The 25,198-nt window shown below is 49.5% G+C and overlaps 1 protein-coding gene across 1 annotated transcript; it reads left to right on the forward strand.

The window, feature by feature from the left end:
• Positions 1-4,338: 4,338 nt before the first annotated feature.
• Positions 4,339-24,956, forward strand: PELP1 (proline, glutamate and leucine rich protein 1). Its single transcript, XM_079799277.1, has 17 exons — positions 4,339-4,593; positions 9,978-10,042; positions 10,414-10,519; positions 12,177-12,326; positions 12,561-12,632; positions 19,089-19,148; positions 19,646-19,796; positions 19,978-20,107; positions 20,252-20,339; positions 20,804-20,892; positions 20,973-21,089; positions 21,195-21,342; positions 21,493-21,652; positions 22,315-22,370; positions 22,532-22,738; positions 22,873-24,324; positions 24,498-24,956. The coding sequence occupies exons 1-17, from the start codon at positions 4,345-4,347 to the stop codon at positions 24,588-24,590; spliced, it is 3,393 nt and encodes a 1,130-aa protein (XP_079655403.1). The 5' UTR covers positions 4,339-4,344; the 3' UTR covers positions 24,591-24,956.
• Positions 24,957-25,198: the final 242 nt, after the last annotated feature.

The following is a 25,198-nucleotide window of genomic DNA, read 5'->3' on the forward strand; positions in this document are numbered from 1 at the left end:
GCCGCTGCGCACGCGCGCCCCAGACTCTTTCTCTGCTTCCCCCTCCCCTCTGAGCTCCCCTTACCCCGCCCCCCCTCCCGCCCCCGGATCCTGGGGGACCGGGGCCAGATGCGTCAGCCTGGATCGCGCGCGCTGCCACGCAGCCCGCCCTCTCCTCTGAGACACTCACACTGATTGGCTCCGCCCCGCCCTCGTCCCACCCCTCTCGGGGGAACCCTCCCAACTCCCTGCTCTTCCCGCCCATTCTCCCCCATCCTTACCCTCCCTTAGGAACTGATTGGGCTCCCTTAAACGAAGGCGCCCGCCTTCCGGGAGAATAGAGCCCTCTGATTGGCTCCCTGCATCCAGAACCCTGCAGGAGTCTCCTCCTCTTTGTTTGCTTTCTCAGCGGCGGTGGAGACCACGGGGGTTGGTGGGGCTGGTGGAGGCGGTGGGGGTTGTAGAATGAACTCCAGCTCGGTCTGGGCGGAGGGTGAGGGGATGCACACGTGGCTGAGCGGTTCCAGTTGGGGGATGCGTGCTTTTGGTGCGCACCGCTTACTCCAGTGCTTGCCGCTTTCCTGGCCGGCCCTCCCACTTTATTGTGGTGTGTCAGCTCCCCCTGGCGTCTGTCTTTGATCTTTGCAGGATTACTTTGCCTACTTTCTCCGACTACTCATCTCCTCCATCCACTCATAGCAGCTAACATTCTTCCACCTATCCATGCCTATTTTGTTCCAGTCTCTTTGCTAGGGCGATGGGGACACAGACATGAATGAACACGACTCCTGCCTTCCTAGCATACTTGTGGGAACACATAAATAGGTATGATCCCAGGAATGCTATAATAGAGTTATGACTCCGAAGACAAAGCAACTACTATACGGGTTTTGCTGGGGTGGGGGTGGAGGAGTGCAGGCGGTCCAGAGGAGGGGACATTTGAGGACAATCTTTATGAATGGTGGGCAGAAGTTGAGAAAGGGCGTTCCAAGTACAGGGAAAGGCAAGGCACATCCTGTTCTGAAGTGTTTGTGGGGGTAAGACCGCAGGAGAGAGAAGGCTGAGAAGGAAGCCTGGAACAGTGTGAAGGATTTTGTATAACAGGTAAAAAGGAATGAGACTGAGGCGCTTCTCTGGAAGAGGACACATGGATTCAGTAGTGTTTTTTAAAGCAAAGGAGTGGCATGATGAGATTTCTCTTTTAGGAAGATAATTCTGGGCAATGTAGAGGGTGGAGGGAGTGTAGCAAAGGCTGTCGTAGCCTAAACTAATCGAGGGGAGATGATGAGCCACAGAGTGGAAGGAAGAAGAGAGGCCAGGCTGAAAAGTTATTTTTAGGGCAAAATTGACTGGATTTTGGGAGGATGATGGATGACTGACATTTTGGATTTAAGGAGCTACAGTATTTCTTCTTCCATCTTGTTTTCCATACTCTCGCTATCTTCCCCAAATGAACCAACTTCACACTCCTCCCTCCACTTTTGTATGCAACAAAAAGTAACATACACAAGACTGTTTCTGATATCTTTTTTTGTTTGTTTTTGTTTTTATATTTTTATTTATTTCAGAGGGAGAGAGAGATAGACACATCAATGATGAGAGAGAATCATAGATCGGCTGCCTCCTGCATGCCCCCTACTGGGGATCGAGTCCCCAATCTAGACACGTGCCCTGACCAGGAATTAAACTGTGACCTCCTGGTTCATAGGTCAATGCTCAACCACTGCGCCACACAGCATGGTCGGTCTGAGATCATCTTTAAGGTTTAAACACAGGCCTTGCCCACCAGCTGCCACTTCCCCACCTTCAGTTCTATCACCAACTTCTAAGGTCACTGCTCACCTATTTCAATATTTAAACATTTCTTGTAGACTCGTCAAGCACTTTTGTCAAAGGGTCATGACCAGAAGGTAATGAGATCTTTATTGCTACATATCTAAAGTGCTTTTAGAACTGAAAGGTAAGTGGTCTGCATGGAATGAAAACTATTGTATTAAAAGATACTAATAGAAAGACAACTTTAGAAAGATAATAAAGGCCAGGAAGAATGGAAGAGATATACCCTATTCTAGGTGAGAAAGACCATTACTATAAAGATGTCATTTCTTGCCCTGGCCGGTGTGGCTCAATTGGTTGGAATGTTGTCCCATAAACAAAAAGCTTGTTGGTTTGATTCCCAGTCAAGGCACATGCCTGGGTTGCAGGTTCCATCCCTGGTCAAGGCATCCAGTCGATGTTACCCACATTGATGTTTCTCTCTCTCAAATCAATAAACACTTCAAAAATCCTTTAAAAATGTCATTTCTCTGAAAATTGTCTATAAATATAATGCTACATCAAAATAACAATGGAACTTCTTTGTGCACAAAGATAACCTAATAATCTATAATAATAAAAGCATAATATGCTAATTAGACCGGATGAGCTTCCGGACGAAGCCGGGGCTGCAAGGGAAGCCCGGGTCCTGGTGCCAGAGGGAAGCCAGTGCCAGCAGCCAGGGGAAGGAAGACCTACTCTTGCACCAATTTTGTGCATTGGGCCTCTAGTCTGCTATAATAATAATCTATAATAATAAAAGTGTAATATGTTAATTATACCAGACAGCTGAACGACCTTCTGGACATCTTTCCAGACGTCCTTCCAGACGACCTTCTGGATGAAGCCGGGGCTGTGAGGGCCGAGGCAGTGGCAGAGGCAAGCTTCGGCAGCTGTGAGGGCTGAGCCCCTTGCAGGAATTACGTGCATCGGGCCTCTAGTTTGAATATAATAAAAGTCAAATCCAAGGCTGAAGTGCAAGGATCTTCTTTTTTCTTCTTGTACTGCCTTCTATCTAATCCTTCTTCAAGTCCTGGTATTCTGCCTCCAAAATACAGTAACCCATTGGGTTATTTTTTCTTTCTTCCTCTATTTCTCTATCTCCAGGGCCATTCTGGTCCCAGTCACCATCTTTATTTTTTCCGCCCACCATCCTCTCTTACCTGGCCTGTTATGATAGCTTCTTACAATGTCTTCTTCTTCTTCTTCTTCTTCTTCTTCTTCTTCTTCTTCTTCTTCTTCTTCTTCTTCTCCTTCTTCTTCTTCTCCTTCTTCTTCTTCTAAATCCTCACCAGAGGATATGTTTTTTATTGATTTTTGAGAGAGAGGAAGGGAGAGAAAGAGAGAAATATTGATCAGTTGCCTGCCCTGTATGCCCTGACGAGGGATCGAACCTGAAACCTAGGTATGTGCTCTAACTGGGAAGCAAACCTGATAGGTGTACAGGGTGATGCTCCAACCAACTGAGCCACCTGGCAGGTCACTATGGCTTCTTCATTGCTCTCCTTGATTCCCTCTTAGCCCTCTAAGTCCCTTCTCCACTCAGCAACTAGAGTGGTCTTCTCAAATATAAGTCAGTTCTTTTTTTCCCCTTAAATATATTTTTATTGATTTCAGAGAGGAAGGGAGAGGGAGAGAGATAGAAACATCAATGATGAGAGAGAATCATTGATCAGCTGCCTCCTGTACAACCAACACTGGGGATGGAGCCCACAACCCCGGCATGTGCCCTTGACTGGAATCTAACCCAAGACCCTTCAGGCCTCAGGACACGCTCTATCTGCAGAGCCAAACAGGCTAGGGCCATGCTTATTTTTTAAAATAACACATAGCACTATACAAAATGTATTTATTTTCTTATTTATTGACTCTCTCTTCTGTCTAGAAGGGAATTGTCTTCTTCATTATTTTATTCTCATCACTTAGAATGGCACCTGGCACCTTAAAAGGTGCTCAATAAATATTTGTTGAATGAATAAATATCGGATGAAAGAGACTGCCTCGGGAACTAGCAAGATGCCATCAAGAAAGGTTGCATCAATTTACTTCCTTGCCAACCATGTAGAATAGCGTTCTATGCCTTGTACATCATTCCAATATTAGATTTATTTACCTTTTTAAATTTGCAAGCAGTGTGCTGTGTCAGTTCTGTGGTTGTGAATGTAGTGTAAAATGTCTATGGTTTCACACAAGAGGTCAGTTCCTTAGGCATCAGTGCGGCCTAGAACGAAAGTGTCTGGACTCTGGTGTTAATGTAAAGGATCCCTTTCGGGACTCGGTGCCTTTTGTCCTGACCGCGTGTGTTCTTTAGGCGCCCCCGGCCCGCCCGCCCGCCAGCCCGCCCTTCGCAGTCCAGGAACTAACACCCGCGCCCGGCACACCGGCCACCCCGCGCATGCTCCCTCCCACCAGAGCCCGGAGCCCGGAGCCCAATCTCCGTGCCTCCGAGGCGCAGGACCACAAGCCCCTGCTTCCCCTCCCCACAGGCGTGCGTCGCGGTGTGTTTGCGTCATCGCGCCGCGCCACGCCACCCCTAGAGCCCGGGTGAAGATGGCCGCCGCTGTTCTCAGTGGGCCCTCTGCGGGCTCCGCGGCTGGGGTTCCCGGCGGGGCCGGGGGCCTCTCGGCGGTGGGCTCGGGCCCGCGCCTCCGCATGCTGCTGCTGGAGAGCGTGTCCGGGCTGCTGCAGCCGCGAGCGGGGTCCACCATTCCTCCCGTGCATCCCCCAGCCCGTTCGGCCCCACATTTGCCCGGGCTCATGTGCCTATTGCGGCTGCATGGGACGGTGGGCGGGGCCCAGGTGAGTCGGTGATCGGCGTGCGGGCGGCCCCGGTGGGAGGTGGGAGCAGCATCTGTGCGCCAGGTTCTCCGAGCTGCAGCTGCAGTAGTCAGGCGGAGGGAAGGAGAGCTGGGTGCAGAGAGCGAATCCGGGTATCAGTCTGCACGGAATTCACGTATTTCGCCTTTTCCAGCCACGAGGAGAAACTCTGGAAAATATGGGCCTCGTTTCTCTATTGCTAGGCTATTGGTAGTCACACACGAATGGATTCCATTCCAGGCCCCGTCACTCTATGATCTTTAGCTTCTTTTTCCTCAGTTGAGTACCTGTTTTTGCGATTTTTTTTTTCCTGCTGAGTGGATGTGTATTTAACAAATAAATATTTACTGAACTCATACTGAGGGCCAAGTACTGGATGCTTCAGGTGTAGATGTGCTGGTGATGAACAAAGTGTTATAAAACACTGAGCATTGTATAGCAGGGACCTCTAACCCTAATCTGGAGAATTAGGTTAGAGGTACTGGAGTTTAAGCTGAGACCCCCAAGGATGAGTAGGGGTTGGTCGGGAAAGAAAAGGGGAAGAGTGGCTCAGTCAGGGGAACGTTCATGTGCGAAGGCCCTGTGGTAGGAAGGAGCAGAAAAGAAGGGCATTGTGCCTGGGCTCGCTCAGGTGGAGGGGAAGAGAGTGGGCGCTACCAGGCTGGTGAGGTGGGTCGGCAGTGGACAGATCATGTAGAGCTTTTTAGACGGGTTTAGTAGGGTTCTTTGGATTATACTAAGAGTAGAATCGAATATCCATTCAGTTCTGCAAGCTAGAAACCCACATGTCATCCATCCTAAACACTTTTTTTCTTGCTCACACACCTCCATATGCACTCTAATTAGGTCCTGTTGATTTTATCCTCTGAGTATTTAGATCTGTCCACTCCTTTCCGTATCTTTGTCATTGCTTCCATTCTAGCTTGAACCCCCATCTTGTTCAGGTGAAGCCACTGATTCTAAGAAGATATAACATGTCTAACCTATGGAAGGTGTTCCTTTCATATCTCTTGCCCCCATCCTTTCCCCCAGTCTTCCCCCCCAAATTCTACCCATGCTTCAAGACTGATGTACATGAGACCTTTCTTGTCCAGCCTTTGTTATGGGACCTTGCAAGCTCTATGCTTCCTTCCAGGAAGAGGGTTGTCACAATCTGCCGGGTGGTCCAATTATCTTAGCCCCAAATTTATGAGGGATGACCTCATTTATTACTTGTATTACCGTTACTCCTCATTGTTGAGGGTAATGAAACTGTGCCTCTGCTATCTCAGCCCAGTTTCAGAAGCAGGAGCTGATTACATATTTTCTCTTCCTTCTAAATCCTCCTCTGATTCATGTTCCTAAGTATTTCTGAAATGTTATATATTCTGCCTATATATGTGTGATTTCTTTCATCATCTTTTTCAAGTTTTCCCTTCCTCCCTCAAGGCGAGCTACGTGAATTTAATGTCTTGTTTATTTTCTCTAAATGTCTAAAAGTCTAGTAGAATTTTGAGTAAAGAAGCTAAAGGTGATGTGGGAAGCTAGACTCCTTCCTTTAATATTGCATGTATCACATTTTTTGAGTATATCCTGCCTTGAGTTTTTTCCTACTTGTGTCTCTGATGTTGGGTCCTCAGTACATGGAACTGTATGGTTTCCCTTGCTTCCCCATAGATTTTCATTCGGTAAACATTTATTATTATTTGTTATGTGTTAGCTACTATTCCTCATCTTTAGGTTAGATAAGCAAGACAAATTTCTTGAGAGAAATTCTAGTCTAGTGGAGAAGAGCAATGAAGGTAAGTGAATAGGGTTGGTGCTTGAGAAAAAAAGATCTGTTGATTGGCTCATCCACCTAGGCTTAATTACCAATATTGCTTTCCCATAGGTTCTGACAGGGAATTGAATTGCTGATTTGATTCTCTCCATATAATCTGTTGATTCCCTCGAATGTATTTTTAAAAAAAATATTTTATTGATTTTTTACAGAGAGGAAGGGAGAGGGAATAGAGAGTTAAAAACATCGATGAGAGAGAAACATCGATCAGCTGCCTCCTGCACACCTCCTACTGGGGATGTGCCGCAATCAAGGTACATGCCCTTGACCGGAATCGAACCTGGGACCTTTCAGTCCACAGGCCGACGCTCTATCCACTGAGCCAAACCAGTTAGGGCTCTAATGTATTTTTTGTTTCGGTTACTGTATTCTTAATTTCTGACTGGTTCTTTTTTATGTCTTCTATATTCATTTTATGTTTTCTATATTTATTTTCTATAATCTCTTTGTTGAAATTGTCACTGAGATCATTAAGCATCCTTTTAACCAGTGTTTTGAACTCGGCATCTGGTAGATTGCTTGTCTCCATTTGTTCTTTTTCTGGGATTTCTCTGTTCTGTTCTTTCATTTGGGACATGCTTCTTTATCTCCTCATTTTGGCAGCTTCCCTCTCTGTTTCTATGTATTAGGTAGAGCTACCATGTCTCCTGGTCTTGGTAGAGTGTCTGTGGGGCCCAGTGGTACAGTCTCCCTGGTCACCTGAGCTGGACGCTCCAGGTGTGTCCCCTGTGTGGGTTGTGTGTGCCTTTTTATTGTAGTTCCACCTTGATTGCTGTTGGTACATGAATGAGATGGATTAATCCTCAGGCTGATTGATTATGAGGACTGGCTGTGACTACAGTGGAGGAGCCATTGTGCAGGGGTTAACCTTATGGAGCAGGATTTGTTTATCAGGGTACTGGTGCCTGCTGAATGTGTCCTTTGAGTATGTCATTTCTAGAGGTGGTTGGGTGGTGCTCTGACGTGCCTGAAGCTGGCCACTGGATGTATTGTTTTGGGGTCTCTTGGGTGGTGCAGGCCAAGGTTAGCTGCTGCTTGTGCCCTGCTCAGAGCCACCTGGTATGAGCTACAAAGTGATGTGCAGATGGTTGCCATTTGTGCTGGGCTTGGAGGTGCCTGGGAGAGGCTAAGCTATGAGCTGAGTTTAGGTGCTGCTAGTGCTGTGTTTGGGGCTGCTTAGCTAGTTGGGGCATGGTGAAGCCAGCTTCTGCTTGTTTGGGGTTTGTGAACCTTTGTGAGATTTTAGGAAACTCTGAAGCATGAGCTGAGATAGACTGGTTATTTTATTTAAAAAATATACTTTTATTGATTTCAGAGAGGAAGGAGGGAAGGAGGGGAGAGAGAGAGAGAGAGAGAGAGAGAGAGAGAGAGAGAGAGAGAGAGAGAGAAACATCAATGATGAGAATCATTGACTGGCTGCCTGGAAATTGAGCCTGCAACCTGGGCATGTGCCCTTGACCGGAATTGAATCCTGGACCCTTCAGTCCACAGGCCGACGCTCTATCCACTGAGCCAAACCAGCTAGGGCAAGACAGACTGTTTATATGGAAAAGCTACTGGAAGCCACTTGGGTGGGTTGGCAAGTTGGGTGGGTCAAGATCAGGAAATAACTAGGGTGGGGTGAACAGTGTTAGCCAGGTTGATGGAGACTCAGATGTGGTGCCGGAGAAGAGGCCAGCAAAGGAACAATGGCTCCTGCCAGTATTTCTTTTTAGTCTGTCTGTACTTGCCAGAGCCTTTTAAAGCAGAATGTGACGAGAGCACTGCACTTATATTCACAAAACTTGCTCTGAGTTACTTTCTAACGGCGTTACAACATGCCCAGGTAGCTTATATTTCTGCTATGCTACACAATCCTTTTCTTTGGAGACAAACCCTGTGGACAGTTACTACCATCGTATTGGTCAGCTTAGCACACTAACTTCTAGAGGCCATACATGCAGTTGATAACTACAAGGCATGTCAGGCTTAAAAAGTAGATCTTAGGGCATGAAGGTTGTTTTAACCACGCATCTCAGAGCAATTGAGCAACAAAGATTTGATCTCCTTAGGAATCTGCTTGAGAGAGAAACACTTCAGACCACAAAGCTAAAAAACATTAGGCTACACCAGTGGTCGGCAAACTGCGGCTCGCGAGCCACATGCGGCTCTTTGGCCCTTTGAGTTTTTAGCAAAGGCCAGCTTAGGAGTACCCTAATTAAGTTAATAACAATGTACCTACCTATATAGTTTAAGTTGAAAAAATTTGGCTCTCAAAAGAAATTTCAATCGTTGTACTTTGATATTTGGCTCTGTTGACTAATGAGTTAGCCGACCACTGGGCTACACGTATCTTACAACAAAGATAGCCCCATTCTGTTAAAACAGGCCAACGTGGAACGAGGAAAGAGAAACGAGCCCGGCTTCAGTGCCTGAATCTCAGTCTCATGCACATAGAGGGGGAAAGGAACCCGGTCTTCCCTTTAAGTAGTTGCCATGCCATCCATATTTTTAAAACGTTAACAAAAGTAAAGGAAAAAGTCCTTGAAAATATATTATCCAAGTTCTGCCAGTATTTCTCTCTGGGAGAAAACTACCTCTCCAGCCCTTGCCCCAAAGCCAGATAATTTAGTTGTTCCCTGTATGTCCCTGCTGCCTTTCGAGCTGCTGCCCCAGTGCTGGAGTTCAGAGGAGCCAGTCCGAATAAGTAAGTCTGTGCCTGGGATTCCACAGCCCTCCGTCTCACTGCTGGTTTTCACAGCCCGAAGTTATGGGAACTTCTCTTCTTGGCCTGGGGAGTCCCGAGTGGGGCTTAGACCCCTCACTCCTCAGGGCGGACCTCCGAAGCTGAGATATCCCTTCAGATTTTTTATTGCCACACGTGGGTGTGGGACCAGCCTGTTCCACATCTCTGCCCCTCCTACCAGTCTCTGTCTGGCTTCTTCTGTATGTCCTTAGTTACCAGACTTCTGTTCAGTTAGATTTCAGGCTGTTCACAATGATGGGTGTTCTGTAGTTTAGTTGTAATTTTGATGTGGTCATGGGAGGAGGTGAGTACAGCATTTACTTACTTGTACACCATCTTGACCAGAAGTCTACCTTGGCATTCTTAACAGGTCTAAGGAAGCCAGGGACAGGAGGAGGGGGATTTGTTTGGGGGTGAAGGCGGAAGGGAAACAGGTGAGTTCAGTGTCCATTCAGCAAGCATTTATGAATGTCTCCTCTGCTAGGTGCTGCTCAGGGATCACAGGTGAAGCAGACCTGTCTTTGAGGTCTGGCAGCTGGGATGAGTGGGGCTGTCCTCTGTAGAGCACTCATTTGTTGGGTGGACAGTAAAAGAAGGGGCCAAGCAAGACGTGACTTTGAGGAAAGTCTGCAGGACGGGCTGCTATGTGTGTCACCTGCTGAAAATGGGACACAGGCTCAGGCCTCTAGAGGAATGGTCTTTTATCCGCAAAGGAGGTGGGACTTCAGAAAAGGCTTCATGGATACTGGGACACGGCAGGGCTTGGAGAAATTCTGCACCTTTAGCATCCTATTCCTGACTCACTTCCCTGTTTTCTTCTAGAACCTTTCAGCTGTTGGGGCGTTGGTGGGTCTCAGTAATGCACGTCTCAGTTCTATCAAAACTCGGTAAGTCTTTAACCTTTTTTTCTTCCCTCCAGAAGGATGTCTCCTTAGGCAGTGAGCTATACATCTGTCCATTACTGTCCACCCGTGGCGTCAAGAGGTTCGCTCCCAGGAGGAAGTGTCATTCTTTCATGAACTCACTGGAGCTGAATCTCACCAATTCCAGCCCCGCCTGGGATTATGATGATCTCTGTTCCCTTTCCTTGCTGCCTGTACCTCACTCCGAGTCTTCTGAGTATTTCAGGACTTAGAAACCACAGTGATTGGAGGTGAAGTCTTGCTGTAGGTCTAGTCCAGTGAGTGTGAAAGAGCAATAAATAGCTTTCTCTGAAGTCTGGCCTCCACCTTGTTATCACTCACTTCTTTCTTACAAGGTTTGAGGGCCTCTGTCTGCTGTCTTTGCTGGTTGGGGAGAGCTCTACAGAGATGTTCCAGCAGCACTGTGTCTCTTGGCTTCGGAGCATTCAGCAGGTCTTGCAGGTAAGGATTCAGCTGCTGCCCTGACCCCGCCCCCTCCCCCCACCATTCCTTATTCTCCATTCTGGATGTGGTGTTTTTTTTTTTTTTGTGGCTTGGACATTTAGTTCTGAGGACAGAATAATTAGCAGTTTTCTGATAGTAGGGAGGATAGGCTTCAAATGGAAGTCCTTTTAAGCTTTTTGATATTTTCATCTACTGAATTACTTTAATTCATCTGACCTTTCACACACTGTAACCTCTGACTGTTTCACTTCCTCATTAGCTTTTCTTATGAGTGACATCTCTAAAGTTATTTTTTCCAGGTGTTTGATTTCTTTTTTCTTGCCCTCTCCTTTCTTTCTCTTTCAACATTTTAATTTTTTTCTCCTTTTACATCTTTGATGACATCTCCATTTACTTCTTCAACAGCCGTTCTGAGCACATGTGGCAGGCTGTGTGCTAAGCTCTGGGAGACAGTGGTAAGGTGGACGTGGACCCTGCTTCATGGTGCTTAGTCTTGCTCAGGGGCTGGGAAACTTTCTATGAAGTAAATGTTTATAGATAGTAAATCTTTCATGTTTTGCGAACTACATATGGTTTCTGTTGCCTGTTGTTTTTTTCTTTGTTAGTTTGCCAACCCTTTAAAAATGTAAAAATTTTTAGCTTGTGGACCATCAATCAGCTGCCTTCCACATGCCCCCCACTGGGGATTGAGCCTGCAACCTGGGCATGTACCCTGACCCGGAATTGAACCTCGACCTCTTAGTTCATAGGTCGACGTTCAACTACTGAGCTATGTTGGCTGGGTGGGCACATTTTTTTTTATGCATTCCAGAGAGAGAGGAAGGGAAAGGGAGAAAGAAACACCAATATGAGAAACATCGATTGGTTGCCTCATGCCTGCACCCACAACCTGGGTATGTGTCCTGACTAGGAATGGAACCCACAACCCTTCAGTGTGTGGGACAATACTCTAACCACTGCACACACTGGCCAGACCCAAGTCGTTTTTTCTCTTTTTTAAAAAGAACATATTTTATTGATTTTTTACAGAGAGGAAGGGAGAGGGATAGAGAATTAGAAACATCAATGAGAGAGAAACATTGATCAGCTGCCTCCTGCACACCCCCACTAAGCATGTGCCCGCAACCAAGGTACATGCCCTTGACCGGAATCGAACCTGGGACCCTTGAGTCCACAGGCCGACGCTCTATCCACTGAGCCAAACCGGTTAGGACCCAAACCGTTTTTCTTCGTGAGTTCCAGGGTAGGTTTGAACCAGCTTAGAGATGCAGTGGTTTTGTTGCGGCTGAGATGTTTTTTAGGCTGAGAGAGCTCTTCCACTGAAGGGAGGTAGAGTATGGGAGAATCAAGCTCTTGAGCTCTTCCGGTTAGATCTTTCAGTTGTGGATTTGTTACTCTCCCCGTCCCCCAAACAAATTCTTAGGACCCCAGATACCCCTAATATGAAAATGTAAACACGTTGTTTCTATAGACAAATATGTTACTTTTGAATACTCCATGTCTCTAATGCACTCTATTCCTAGTGGATCTGATGGTAATGTTGACATTAACTGTGGTGTTTCTCAAAAGCCCCATGTTGTCATACCTGTCATTCCTCCTCCTCTTGGTGACCATGAAGGTGAGGTTGGAAGCATGGGGTGTTGTTGCTTTTTAGTCCCAGGACCCACCTGCCACGATGGATTTGGCTGTGGTTGTTCTGAGGGACCTGCTCCGATATGCAGCCCAGCTTCCTACACTCTTCCGGGACATCTCCATGAACCACCTCCCTGGCCTTCTCACTTCCTTGCTGGGCCTCAGACCAGAGGTGAGACACCTGCCCAGTCCCTCTGCCCTTTGGCCCCTTTTAATGCCTACCTTACTCAGACCGCTTGGATTAAGGAATGTGATGGGAAGTGATTGGGGAATAGGATCAAAGAAGTGCAAAGAAGGAAGGGCCAAGAAAAAGTGTATGAGGAGGGACCTTGAGAGGTTGTGGGGTGGAGATGGGAGTCTGTGGGGGCATTGGACTCTCATCTCTTCCTTACTTTTCCCCCCACAGTGTGAGTTCTCAGCACTGGAGGGAATGAAGGCATGTATGACCTATTTTCCTCGGGCTTGTGGGTCTCTCAAAGTAAGTATTCATGGAAATTCCTCTTCCCACCAACTTCAGCCTTGTAGCTCTCTTACCTCAGATGCTATTGCTGAGACTTCTAAGCACCTGTCTTCTGATTTTTCTATCATTGATTGCCATAGCTATAATTATACCACCTCTTAGCACGTCACATGCATTATCTCATTTAATCATCACAGGTGAAGAAATTGAAATTAACTTGCCTAAGATCAATAGAGATGGGAAACTAGATCTGATGCCAAAGCCCAGGCTCTTAGCCATGGGCTCCTTCCCCTTTTTGCCCTCCTCCTCTGTACCTCTAGAGTGCCCTGCCTTTTTTTCCTACCATTTGCTCTTACTTTGTTCCTAAAACTCTTGTAATTTCCTCCAGGAAGCCTTCCTGATTTATTACTTCCTTGTAACAACATCGCCAACACGTTGTCTTATATTCCTGACTAAATTCCCTTAGTCACTTCCCTACCCTTTCCCCCATGACCCATACAAGGTGTTGTACTGCTGAGCCTTAGTAGATCATACAGGTAGGAGGTACGTGGGTCAGGTGAGAGAGGAGGTCAGTGAAAAAGTTAGCTTTGTTTTCAATGCTAACTTGAATGAATGAATGAATAAATTCTGCCAAAGCAGTAACAGTTAAGGGGCATTGTAATTGACACATCTGTTGTTTGCAGTATAATTGGATGTCAGCTAGTACCTAAGAACAAAGAGGTGTTCTCCTGTACATTAAATGTTCTCTGTTTTTTTTTTTTTTTAAATATATTTTATTGATTTTTTACAGAGAGGAAGAGAGAGGGACAGAGAGTTAGAAACATCGATGAGAGAGTAACATCGATCAGCTGCCTCCTGCACACCCCCTACTGGGGATGTGCCCGCAACCAAGTCACATGCCCCTGACCGGAATCGAACCCGGGACCCTTGAGTCCGCAGGCCGACGCTCTATCCACTGAGCCAAACCGGCTTCGGCAAATGTTCTCTGTTTTATATTCATAGCTTGATAAACCATTGGGCATCTTACTCAGATGGAAGCACAAATTTATATAGAGAACTGGAATTAGCATCAGATTAATAATTGTTTTGTATAACTGATGTAGTTAACTGTATCAGCCATCAGTACTATCAATTAAGGGGGAGTTTGCCATTCACATTATCTTGAAAGTAAATTCACATGGTTCTATGACCAAATCAAGAAAGTAAAAGAAAGGGTAAGGAAACTGGTATTTATTAGGTACCCACAATGTGCCAGGCTCTCTGTCGAGTGTCTGAGATGTGTCGTCTCATTTTATTATTATAGTCATTGTGTGGAGTTGGTGTCACCAAACTAACCAAGAAACAGGCCCACAGGTGTTTAACTAACTTAACTCAAGGTTGGTATCAGATCTGTTTGCCTTTAAAGCCTGTTCTCCCCTCCCCCTGCCCCCCCAACACACATACACTTAAACTCCCTAGAAGCTTTTAAGAACGTAGACAGGATTGGCAGGTAGGCTTCAACACTGACACCAGCTCTGATCAATTGTTAGTGGCTTGAGAAGGATTGTGAGCCAGATGGGGAGCTCTGTGCACGCATGCTGTGATCTGGGGGTGGTGTCTGCAGTGGCTTTAGTAACTGGTTAGTTGTATCTGAAAAGTCCCCGAGCAGATGATGCTCCTCAGAGAACATGGAGTCCTGTCCTTGTTGATTTTTTATTTTCATGTGAATGCCACTAATGACAGGCAATAGACTCTTTGGGTAGGCAGGGCAAGACTTTTGTCAAGAAGGTATTTGGAGTAACTCATGGATTTTACTAAAGCTTAGAAAAGTTTTGTGGTTTTTATTTTTTTTTTTTACTAAAGTTTTATCAAGTTTAGTAAAAACTGCCTGCCTTCTGAAATGGTCTATATATTATCAAATTACATGGGCTAGATAGATCTTTGTCCCTGACCCCTCACTGGTCAAAGTTTGTAAGGTGTTACTGCAAATATCTGCTTTGATTCAGCTTGGTTTGGGGTTGTCTGTATTTGCCTGCATTCTCCATGAAAGTGGGAGTATTGTTAACTTCAGGGTCAAGATTTGAATAGTCAGGGAGACTAGAATGCCAAGTGTTTTTCTCTGTTTGTGCCTCTTAATTTTCATTGTGAGTGGTCAGGAGCATTCATTTATAATTTATGCTCTTTTGTCAGATACGTAGTTTTATTTATTTTTATTCTTTATTTAAAGTACTAGAGGCCCGGTGCACGAAATTCGTGCATGGAGGGGGGGGGTGTCCCTCAGCCCAGCCTGCACCCTCTACAATCCAGGACTGCTGGCTCCCAACTGCTTGCCTGCCTGCCTTCCTGATTGCCCCTAACCGCTTCTGCCTGCCAACCTGATCACCCCCTAACCACTCCCCTGCCAGCCTGATTGATGCCTAACTGCTCCCCTGCCAGCCTGTTTGCCCCTAACTGCCCTCCCCTGCAGGCCTGGTCACCCCTAACTGCCCTCTCCTGCAGGCCTGGTCACCCCCAACTGCTCTCCACTGCAGGCCTGGGTCCCTCCCAACTGCCCTTCCCTGCAGGCCCGGTCACCCCCAAATTCCCTCCTCTCCAGCCTGGTCACCCCTAACTGCCCTCCCCTGCAGGCTTGATTGCCCCCAACTGCCCTCCCTTGCAGGCCTGGTCCCTCCCAACTGCCCTCCCCTGCTGGCCATCTTGTGGTGGCCATCTTGTGTCCACATGGGGGCAGCCATCTTGTGTGTTGGAGTGATGGTCAATCTGCATATTACTCTTTTATTAGATAGGATAGAGGCCTGGTGCATGGATGGGGGCCAGCTGGTTTGCCCTGAAGGGTATCCCAGATCAGGGTGGGGGTTCCCTTGGGGTGAGGGGCAGCCTGGGCGAGGGGCCTGTGGTGGTTTGCAGGCCGGCCACGCCCCCTGGCGACCCAAGCAGAGGTCCTGGTATCTGGGATTTATTTATCTTCTACAATTAAAACTTTGTAGCCTGGAGTGGAGCCAAGCCTCCTGCTCGCTCCATGGTGGCAGCCATTTCTGTTGGGATTTATGTATCTTCTATAATTGAAACTTTGTAGCCTGGAGCGGAGACCAAGGCAGGCCAGGGCTTCAAAAGCTTGGCTTCCTCCATCGCCAGGGGAAACCTTAGCCTCCTGCTCTTTCCAGCTCTGTGGCTGCGGCCATTTCTGTTTGGATTTATTTATCTTCTATCATTGAAACTTTGTAGCCTTGAGTGGAGGCCTGGGCTGGCAAGGGCAGGCGGAAAGCTTGACTTCCTCCCTCCTGCTCAAGCCTCCCTCCTGCTCTCTGTGCCTGCAGCCATCTTGGTTGGGCTTATTTGCATATTCGCTCCTGATTGGCTGGTGGGCGTGGCGTGTTGGTGTAGCGGAGGTACGGTCAATTTGCATATTACTCTTTTATTAGATGGGATTACATATGTATCTTTTTCCCCAGGCCACCCTCACCCCCCAGCACATGCCCTCACCCCCCTAGTGTCTGTGTCCATTGGTTATGCTTATATGCATGCATATAAGTCCTTTCATTGATCTCTTACAACTCCTCCCCCTCCCCCCACCCGCCTCAACCCTGCCCTGCCTTCCCTCTGAAGTTTCAGATAGGAAGGAAGAGAGAGAAAGAGATAGAAATATCAATGATGAGAGAGAATCATTGACGGTCTGCCTCCTGCACACCCCCTACTGAAGATCGAGCCTGCAACCTGGGCATGTGCCCTTAACCTGAATAAAGCCCGGGACCTTTCAGTCCACAGGTTGACGCTCTATCCACTTAGCCCAACCAGCTAGAGCTAAACATGTAGTTTTTCAAGTTATGGCCTGCATTTTGAGTATCCTTTCCAAACCAACAACACTTTCATATGTTGTTAACAGGATATGTATGCCTTTAAGAATGACATGTCGCCCTAACCGGTTTGGCTCAGTGGATAGAGTGTCGGCCTGCGGACTGAAGAGTCCCGGGTTCGATTCTGGTCACAGGCATGTACCTTGATTGTGGGCACGTCCCCAGTGGGGAGTGTGCAGGAGGCAGCTGATTGATGTTTCTCTCTCATCGATGTTTCTGGCTCTCTATCCCTCTCCCTTCCTCTCTGTAAAAAAATCAATAAAATATATTTTTTAAAAAAAAGAAAAGAATGACATGTCATCTGAAGAACTGCTCACTGTTGAGGATGTTGAGGATTTTGTCTTTGTTGCTAGCATGTCCGATAAGAATCTGTTTTGTACAAAGGCCCTAGGGGCAGTTTGTACTGAGAAAATCTTAGGAAACGTACTTGCCATTTTGGAAAGTTTATCTGTTTTCTGTCCCATCCTCCAGAAGCTCCCAGGGCAGTTGCAGTCTCCAAGCTCAGGGTTACTCCTCCTGAATGATGTATCTCAAGCATTCTAAGTCCATGAGGTTACTTCTGTAGAGGCTTTACCTCGCCTCGCCAAATCCAATAGTAATTCCTTGGAATCAGTGGGAGGCCTAACCCCACAAATTCCTTAGAATCAGTGGGAGGCCTAACCCCACGAAAAATCCATTGGTAATTCCTTGGAATCAGTGGGTTGATCTCTTACAACTTTTCTTTACAACACTCTTGAGAGATACCCTGGGCGTGCTTGCGCGCTTGCAGGTCAAGTGAAATGTTTCAAGTGAGCCATTGCACAGGCCACCTGTGGTCAGAGCCCTGTCCTTGTACTCTGGCTTACTGCAGTCACATAAGCAGACTTTTGTTGGCCTCAGCCCAGCTTTTGGAGCCAGAGTCTCAGGAAAAGTGTGAGCAGTAAGTTGGCCCGAAGGGCTGAGTGCCACTAGAGTTGGGGCTCTGGCAGGTCTCTAAGAAATCTTACCCTGGGAGAAGCCGGTGAGTCAGGAGACCTGTGGATGGTTACTGTGTTTGGGTTGAAGTGCTCTGAGTCCTACCACATCTGACATGAAAGTGCTGTCCAGGTCCCAAGGGAAGTGGTTCCTGGTCTTTATCCTGGCGTCAGCTGTAACAGTGCTTGTCTCGTGGTCAGTGAGAATCACGAAGTGTAATGTGGGCAACTCAGTGGTTGCTGCCACAGGTCGGTGGGAGGGAGTCCTTGGAGGGCTGGTTTCCTAACCCCACACTGACAGGCTTCTGCTCCTACTTTGCTCCCGTAAGTCCCCTGCCATGTGTCTGGTGCCCCTGCTGATTTGTCTTGAGATTTGTGTGTGTGATGTCCCATCCTCCCTTCCCTAAAGTCCATGCTTTCTAGGCTGGGACTTAAGGCCTCCGCCTCTTCTCCTTGGCATCTTCTGGGTCTGTAGCTCTCAGCAGTGTTTCCCCTCTCTGGTCTCCTGGGGATTCTCCCCTTTCTTTTAAACCCAGCTCAGCCCTGCCCTCCCTAGTCCTGCCTCCTAGGATCGGTCCCTGTGGATCCTCCCTCTGTCCCCCTCTTGATAGAGTGAATGCTACTGTGGGTTCAGGTGGTTGTTTTCCATATACTGGTCTTCCTGACTCACTCACATCCCACTGAAAGTGGGAATCCCATCTCATTTCTTTCTATAGGTCTCCTTCAGTGTTCTCATCCCTTTTTATGCCATGGACCCCTTCTTAAATTCATAAAATAAAATACATAGAATTTTAAGAGAAACCTATTCTGTTGAAATATATATTTTAAAAAAGTGTGATAGAGTAGTATGTGCTTCTTCATGAATATGTCAAACTTAAGATCTAGCAGCAGGGCTAATATCTACTGAATTTCAAATTAATGATACATGTGAATGGTATCTCAAGATACCCTGTTACAATTATAATGTGAAATGAAAATGAGAGATTTTATTGGTGACAGCCAGAGGTACTGCTAATACTACTGTGGCTTTTTGTATACATTTAAAGTGGAAATAAATACTACCTTTTACTTACATGTTAGTGAAAATGACAAAATTCCCCATGCCCCCATCAATTTCACAGGCCCCTTTGATTCTACCCCCCAGTAAATTGTGACCCAGGTAGAACACTTCTGTGCCAGCACCTTCACACAGCAGGCAGAGCGAATGTTTGCCAACGGACAGGTCACTGCTCTGCGAGGTGCCGCCTCAGTTCTTCCGAGGCTTCCCCTCCCTCTGACCTTGACCTGCCCTCATACCTCTAATTAGTGCCTCAACTGCCAGCTTGGACCACCGCTTCTTGTTTAAGCCGGTAGGGAGGTGGGTGTGGGGCTTGCTGCGTTTCAGCACTCTGTGACCTTTCGGCTTGAGGGACAATTGGCAGCAGGGAGTACAATGTCTGTGGGGCACAGGCCAGACCCTTTCCCCACCAGACAGGGAGGCTGAGGTTGAGAGCTGACCTTCAGGGTGTCTTTCTACCATGAGAGCATGTCTGCTTCCAGGCATGATACCCCGTCGAATGCTTTGCTGCCTGTGTCTGCAGGAAAGAGAAAAGGCGAGGGCTTAGATTCTGCTGCTGGGAATGGACAGGGTGGATGTCTCTGGCCCTTGGAGCTGACTCACCAGCCTTTTCCTCTTTTCCACAACCCAGGGCAAGCTGGCCTCTTTTTTCCTGTCTCGGGTGGATGCCTTGAGCCCTCAGCTGCAGCAGGTAAAGGAAAAGAGGCAGATGAAAAGTGTGGGCATGAGATGGAGCTTCTCTTCTCATTCTTAGCATTTCTCTCTCTCTTTAAAAAAATTTTTTTAAATTCATTTCAGAGAGGAAGGGAGAGATAGATACATCAGTGATGAGAGAGAATCATTGATTGGCTGCCTCCTGCACCCCTCTACTGGGGATTGAGCTGGGTCCCGGGCATGTGCCCTGACAGAGAATCGAACTATGACCTCATGGTTCATAGGTTGACGCTCACCCACTCAGCCATGCCATCCGGGCAGCATTTCTCTCTTGGTTCTGCTTGGACCAGGTTCCCAGTTCCCTCCCTGTTGGCATACTCAAGAGGCACAACATCTGTGTCCTTCTGCCCCATCGTCCCTTTTCTGTGTTCCCTCAGAGCTGTCTGTGGTCTCCTTTTCTTGGCATTGGTGGCACTGGGGTGTCTGGCTGGGCTGGATTCCCATCTGACCAAGCTTCTGACCTTTCCTCTGCAGTTGGCGTGTGAGTGTTATTCCCGGCTGCCCTCCCTAGGGGCTGGCTTTTCCCAGGGCTTGAAGCACACTGAGAGCTGGGAACAGGAGCTACACAGTCTGCTGGCCTCATTGCACAGTCTGCTAGGGGCTCTCTACGAGGGAGCAGAACCAGGTAGGGACCATGGCTGGCAGTCAGTGGCAGAGTGGTTGGGGAGCGTGGCAGCAGGGAACCAGGAGGGTGGCCCAGAGGGTGGGACGGTTGATTTCTAGGCAGAATGGTGGGCCATCCACCAGAAACGAAAAGGGAGGAGATGGAAAGCCCTGGAGTGTGAAGCTGCTGTGTTTACGTCCAGCTCCTGTGCAGTATGAAGGCCCGGGGGTGGAGATGCTGTTTTCCCCCGCAGAAGATGCTGATGCACACAACCTTTTCCGGCTTCGGCAGAGGTTTTCCGGTCTGGCCAGCTGCCTGGGGCTCATGCTCAGGTGAATGAGTGCTGGAGGGAGCATGGGCCTGGACGGGGAGGGATTGATCTGGGGTGTCTTCTGCATCATGAGGAAGGAGCTTGAGGTGGGCCAGTCATACTGGGGAACCTGTGCTGAGGATCTCCCTGCTCTGATTCTCTCCAGCTCTGAGTTTGGGGCCCCCGTGTCCATCCCTGTGCAGGAAATCCTGGATTTCATCTGCCGGACCCTCAGCATCAGTGCCAAGAATATTGTAAGTGATGCTTGTCCTCCGTTCACAGTCCTTAGGACCCATGGCAACCAGGAAAGTAGTGCTAATCTGGAAGCAGAAGTGTAGTCAATCACTGAAGCTCCCCAAATGATATCATCCCTGAGGTTGTCTGGCCAGCACCTTACTTCTTTCCGAATGCCATTATTCCTTGTGCTTCTCCCGACACATGCACAGAGTGGTTTCTCTGCCCTCGTGCGAGGACACCTGTAGCACATGCTTCGAGGGGAGGGCAAGCAAGGGGGCCAGGCAGACATTGCCGAGAGGGCAGCCCCCCTCCCCTCATCCTTCAGGCTCTGTTTTATAGGATGGGGGTTTGATCTTGTTGGGAGAGGCGGGCCCGGGTGTGTTCCTTACCTGTGTGTCCATATGTATTCTGTCACATCTCCGTCTCCCTTTCCCTCTCTGTGTCTCATTTCCCTGCTCCTTTTGCCAATTTCATTCTGCAGAGCTTGCTTGGAGATGGTCCCCTGCGGTTGTTGCTGCTGCCTTCTATCCACCTGGAAGCCTTGGACCTGCTCTCTGCGCTCATCCTTGCGTGAGTGGGACTGGGCAGAGTGTGAGGAAGCGACTAGGACATACTGGGAATGGAGGTCACTGTTGTGTCTTCGCCCGCAGGTGTGGAGGTCGGCTCTTGCGCTTTGGAGCCCTGATCAGCCGCCTGCTTCCCCAGGTCCTCAATGCCTGGAGCATTGGTAGGGATACTGTCTCTCTGGGCCAGGAGAAGCCTTACAGGTGACCGTCAAGGATGGGGACAAGCGGAGAGGGTGGTGAGGCCATGCAGGTGGGCTGGGCGCTGAGGGAGGAGAGGACTCATAAGCTGCCCTGCTCACTCCACAGTGCCGTGCGGACCAAGGTGTACGCTGTGTTAGAGCTGTGGGTGCAGGTGTGTGGTGCCTCGGCAGGAGTGCTTCAGGCAGGAGCCTCAGGAGAGGCCCTGCTCACCCACCTGCTCAGTGACATCTCCCCGCCAGCCGACGCCCTGAAGGTGAGTGAGGCTCTGCCCACATCTCCTGTGCCAGGGCTTTCATCCTGCACACCCGGTCCACGTGAGCCTCCCCATTCAACACCGTCTCCTCACTCTGTCCTGCCTTCCTGTGTGCCTGTGAGTGTGATCTCTGTTCCCCTCCACCACCAGCTGCGCAGTCCCCGGGGGAGCCCTGACAGCGGTTTGCAGACGGGGAAGCCCAGCGCCCCCAAGAAGCTAAAGCTGGACGTGGGGGAGGCTGCGGCCCCTCCCAGCCACCGAAAAGGGGATAGCAATGCCAACAGCGATGTGTGCGCAGCTGCGCTGAGAGGTGGGTGAGGCCTGTGCCCTGCACCTTCAGAGTGCTGGGATGGCTGGGGCCATAGCCCCAAACCAGGTGTTGAAGTAGAGGGTGTGGATAATGCAGAACCAGCTAAAAAGCTTCAGGAGAGGCCAAAAGGAGCAAAGCAGCCATGCAGCTCCCAGGGCTGCGGCAAAATCTTGAATCTGCGGGAGGGAATGGTGCGCAGGAGTGTTGGGTCGTTTATATTGCCCCCAGGGTCTCGTTTATCTTGTTGCATATCCTCTGCACGTGCAGGGACAGCTGTAGCAAAGGGTGAGTCCCTGCCTCTGGAGCTTACACTCCCTTCAGGCAGGCTGCTCAGCGGGGTTTCCTCCCAACACAAGTGCTAATCTGGAAGCAGAAGTGTAGTCAATCACTGTGCAGTTAGTGGGTGACTTTCCTTGGGGTTCCCTGTATTTCACTGCCTGTCACCCCACCCCATGTGAAGAGGAGAGCCAGTGCTTCTCAAATATATAAGTGCACATTGACAGTGCATCTACCTTATCCCAGCCCTGTGTAGCGCGGTCCTCATTTCCTGGTGGAGAAACGAGCTCAGAGCAGTTAAGTGAGTTGCCTGAACCACGGGCTGCAGAAGCCCTTCTCTCAGTCCTGTTAGTAACAGGTCTCTTACACCCCATTCTTCTCCCCAGGCCTCAGCCGGACCATCCTCATGTGCGGACCACTTATCAAGGAGGAGACTCACAGGGTTAGTGGAGCCTGGTCCCCATGAAGTTTGGGGCGGGGCCACTGCCTGTCCATGTGAGGGGCTGTGCCCCTGGAGAGCGTCCATTGCAACTTGGGAGGGGGCCTGGAGAAGGGAGGGATCGTCTAGGTGGTGACCCTAGTTGTGCCCCGTGTCCTTTTCAGAGGCTGCATGATCTGGTCCTGCCCCTGGTCATGGGTGTGCAACAGGGCGATGTCCTAGGCAGCTCCCCATATACCAGCGCCCGCTGCCGCCGGGAACTGTACCGTCTGCTGCTGGCTCTGCTGCTGGCGCCTTCTCCTCGCTGCCCACCTCCTCTCGCCTGTGCCCTGCAAGCCTTCTCCCTGGGCCAGAGGGAAGACAACCTTGAGGTAACTGCAGACGGGCCGAGTCCATCTCTCTGGTTTGAGGGTCCTCTTGTTTCTGATGCTGGCAGGCTGTCCTCTCTGGTACCATAAAACCCTCTGTTCCTGATGCTCACACTCGCTTCCTCTTCCTCCCTCAGGTCTCTTCTTTCTGCTCCGAAGCACTGGTGACCTGTGCTGCTTTGACCCATCCCCGGGTTCCTCCTCTGCAGTCCATGGGCCCCACCTGCCCCACCCCTGCTCCAGTTCCTCCTCCTGAGGCCCCGTCTCCGTTCAGGGCCCCACCCTTTCATCCCCCGGGCCCCATGCCCTCAGCAGGCCCCATGCCCTCAGCTGGCCCTGTGCCCTCGGTGGGTCCCCTGCCGTCCGCAGGCCCTGTGCCCCCGGCAGGCCCAGTGCCTCCAGCACGTCCTGGACCTCCAGCCACAGCCAACCACTTAGGCCTCTCTGTCCCAGGCCTGGTGTCTGTACCCCCGCGCCTCCTTCCTGGCCCTGAGAACCACCGGGCAGGCTCAAATGAGGACCCCATCCTTGCTTCTAGTGGCACTCCCCCACCTGTGATACCCCCAGATGAAACTTTTGGGGGGAGAGTGCCCAGGCCAGCCTTTGTCCACTATGATAAGGAGGAGGCGTCTGATGTAGAGATCTCCTTGGAAAGCGACTCTGATGACAGTGTGGTGATCGTGCCTGAGGGGCTGCCGCCCCTGCCACTCCCACCCCCCTCAGGCACCACCCCACCCCCTGTTGCCCCAGCTGGGCCACCAGCAGCCTCCCCTCCTCTACCAGCCAAGGAGGAGCCTGAAGAGCTTCCTACAGTCCCGGGGCCTCTCCCTCCACCTCCACCCCCTCCTGTTCCTGGCCCTGTGACACTCCAACCACCGCAGTTGGTGCCTGAAGGAACTCCTAGTGGGGCAGGACCGCCAGCCCTGGAAGAAGATTTGACAGTTATTAATATCAACAGCAGTGATGAGGAGGAGGAGGAGGAGGAGGAAGAGGAGGAGGAGGAAGAAGAGGAAGAGGAGGAGGAGGAAGATTTTGAGGAAGAAGAAGAGGATGAAGAGGAGTATTTTGAAGAGGAGGAAGAGGAGGAAGAGTTTGAGGAGGAATTTGAGGAAGAGGAGGGTGAATTAGAGGAAGAAGAGGAGGAGGAGGAGGAGGAGGAAGAGTTGGAAGAGGTGGAAGAGTTGGAGTTTGGCTCAGCAGGAGGGGAGGTAGAAGAAGGAGGACCTCCACCCACCAGCGTGCCTCCAGATCTGCCTCCCGCCGAGTCCCCCAAGGTGCAGCCTGAGCCAGAGCCAGAGCCTGGGCTGCTGTTAGAAGTGGAGGAGCCGGGGGCGGAGGAGGAGCGTGGGGCCGAGACTGCACCCACACTGGCCCCTGAGGTGCTCCCCTCCCAGGAGGAGCTGGAGAAGGAAGGGGGAAGCCCCCCAGCGGGGCCACCTCCTCAGGAGCTAGTGGAGGAGGAGCCCTGTGCTCCCCCGCCAGCCCTGCTGGACCAGGGGACTGAGGGTGGGGATGATGAGGTGCGCCCCCCACCAGAGACATCTGCAGCTGAAGAAATGGAGACGGAGGCGGCCCCTCTCCAGGAAAAGGTGAGTGGGCCGGGCAGGGAGGGCATCTCTGGGTGGGGAAGGTGGCGGGGTGGGAGGCGTGCTTGGGGAAGAGGGGGTTGTAGTTGCTTGTGTTAGGGAAGGGCTTTGTCCAAGTCTGCCCCACTCCTGTATGAGTGTGAGACTGTTTTGAATCTTATCTTTGTCCCTCAAAGGAGCAGGACGATACAGCTGCCATGCTGGCTGACTTCATTGATTGTCCCCCTGATGACGAGAAGCCACCACCTGTCACAGAGCCTGATTCCTAGCCGTCTCCTACACCCCCCACTCGTTTCCAATAAAGTTATGTACTTTGACATCGACTACTGCTTCTGCCTTTTGCCACACCTGTGTCCCCCCTCTCACCCCCACCTCCTGCCTTCGTCAGCACCTCCCTGGCAGGAATTGGACAACTTCACCACAGGCCTTCCTACACATTCTTGAGATTTGGACATTTCTGGCCAGTGTCTGATCCCTTTAAGCAGTTCTACATTTTCTAGGCCTTGCTGGGGTGCATGTGTGATGAGCATGAACCTAGAGGTGTAGATGTGAGGGTATTGAAATCTATGGACTGGAGGTAGGTGCCCCATGATTCTTTCATTCACTCAGTCTGTTGAAGGGTGAACATAAGGAAAGGACCTTGGAAATGCAGAAAAGAGAGTGACTTCCCAACTGTGTGTATTCTGAGGAGTGATGTTTGAGCTAATTTTGGGGAAACTTAGGGGTTTTAAAATTTCCCTCAACTTGTTTTTTCAAAAATTTCAAGCCTGCAGAAAAGTTAGAAGAATAGAACAGTATAATACCTTTGCATAGGTTAATCAGTTGTTAACATTTTCTCATGTCAGCGTTTATAATGTCTGTATCTACATATAAACTT

Source organism: Cnephaeus nilssonii, assembly GCF_951640355.1.
Source record: "Cnephaeus nilssonii genome assembly, chromosome: 19".
In the NCBI taxonomy this organism is placed as follows: Eukaryota; Metazoa; Chordata; class Mammalia; order Chiroptera; family Vespertilionidae; genus Cnephaeus; species Cnephaeus nilssonii.

What these genes read in the sequence shown, in the direction of transcription:
- PELP1 (XM_079799277.1), top strand. Translation starts at nt 4,345, where the DNA reads ATGGCCGCCGCTGTTCTCAGTGGGCCCTCTGCGGGCTCCGCGGCTGGG. An exon ending in TGAGCCCTCAGCTGCAGCAG is followed by an intron (nt 19,149 to 19,645) that starts GTAAAGGAAAAG and finishes TTTCCTCTGCAG; the next exon opens with TTGGCGTGTGAGTGTTATTC. An exon ending in CGGCCCCTCTCCAGGAAAAG is followed by an intron (nt 24,325 to 24,497) that starts GTGAGTGGGCCG and finishes TGTCCCTCAAAG; the next exon opens with GAGCAGGACGATACAGCTGC.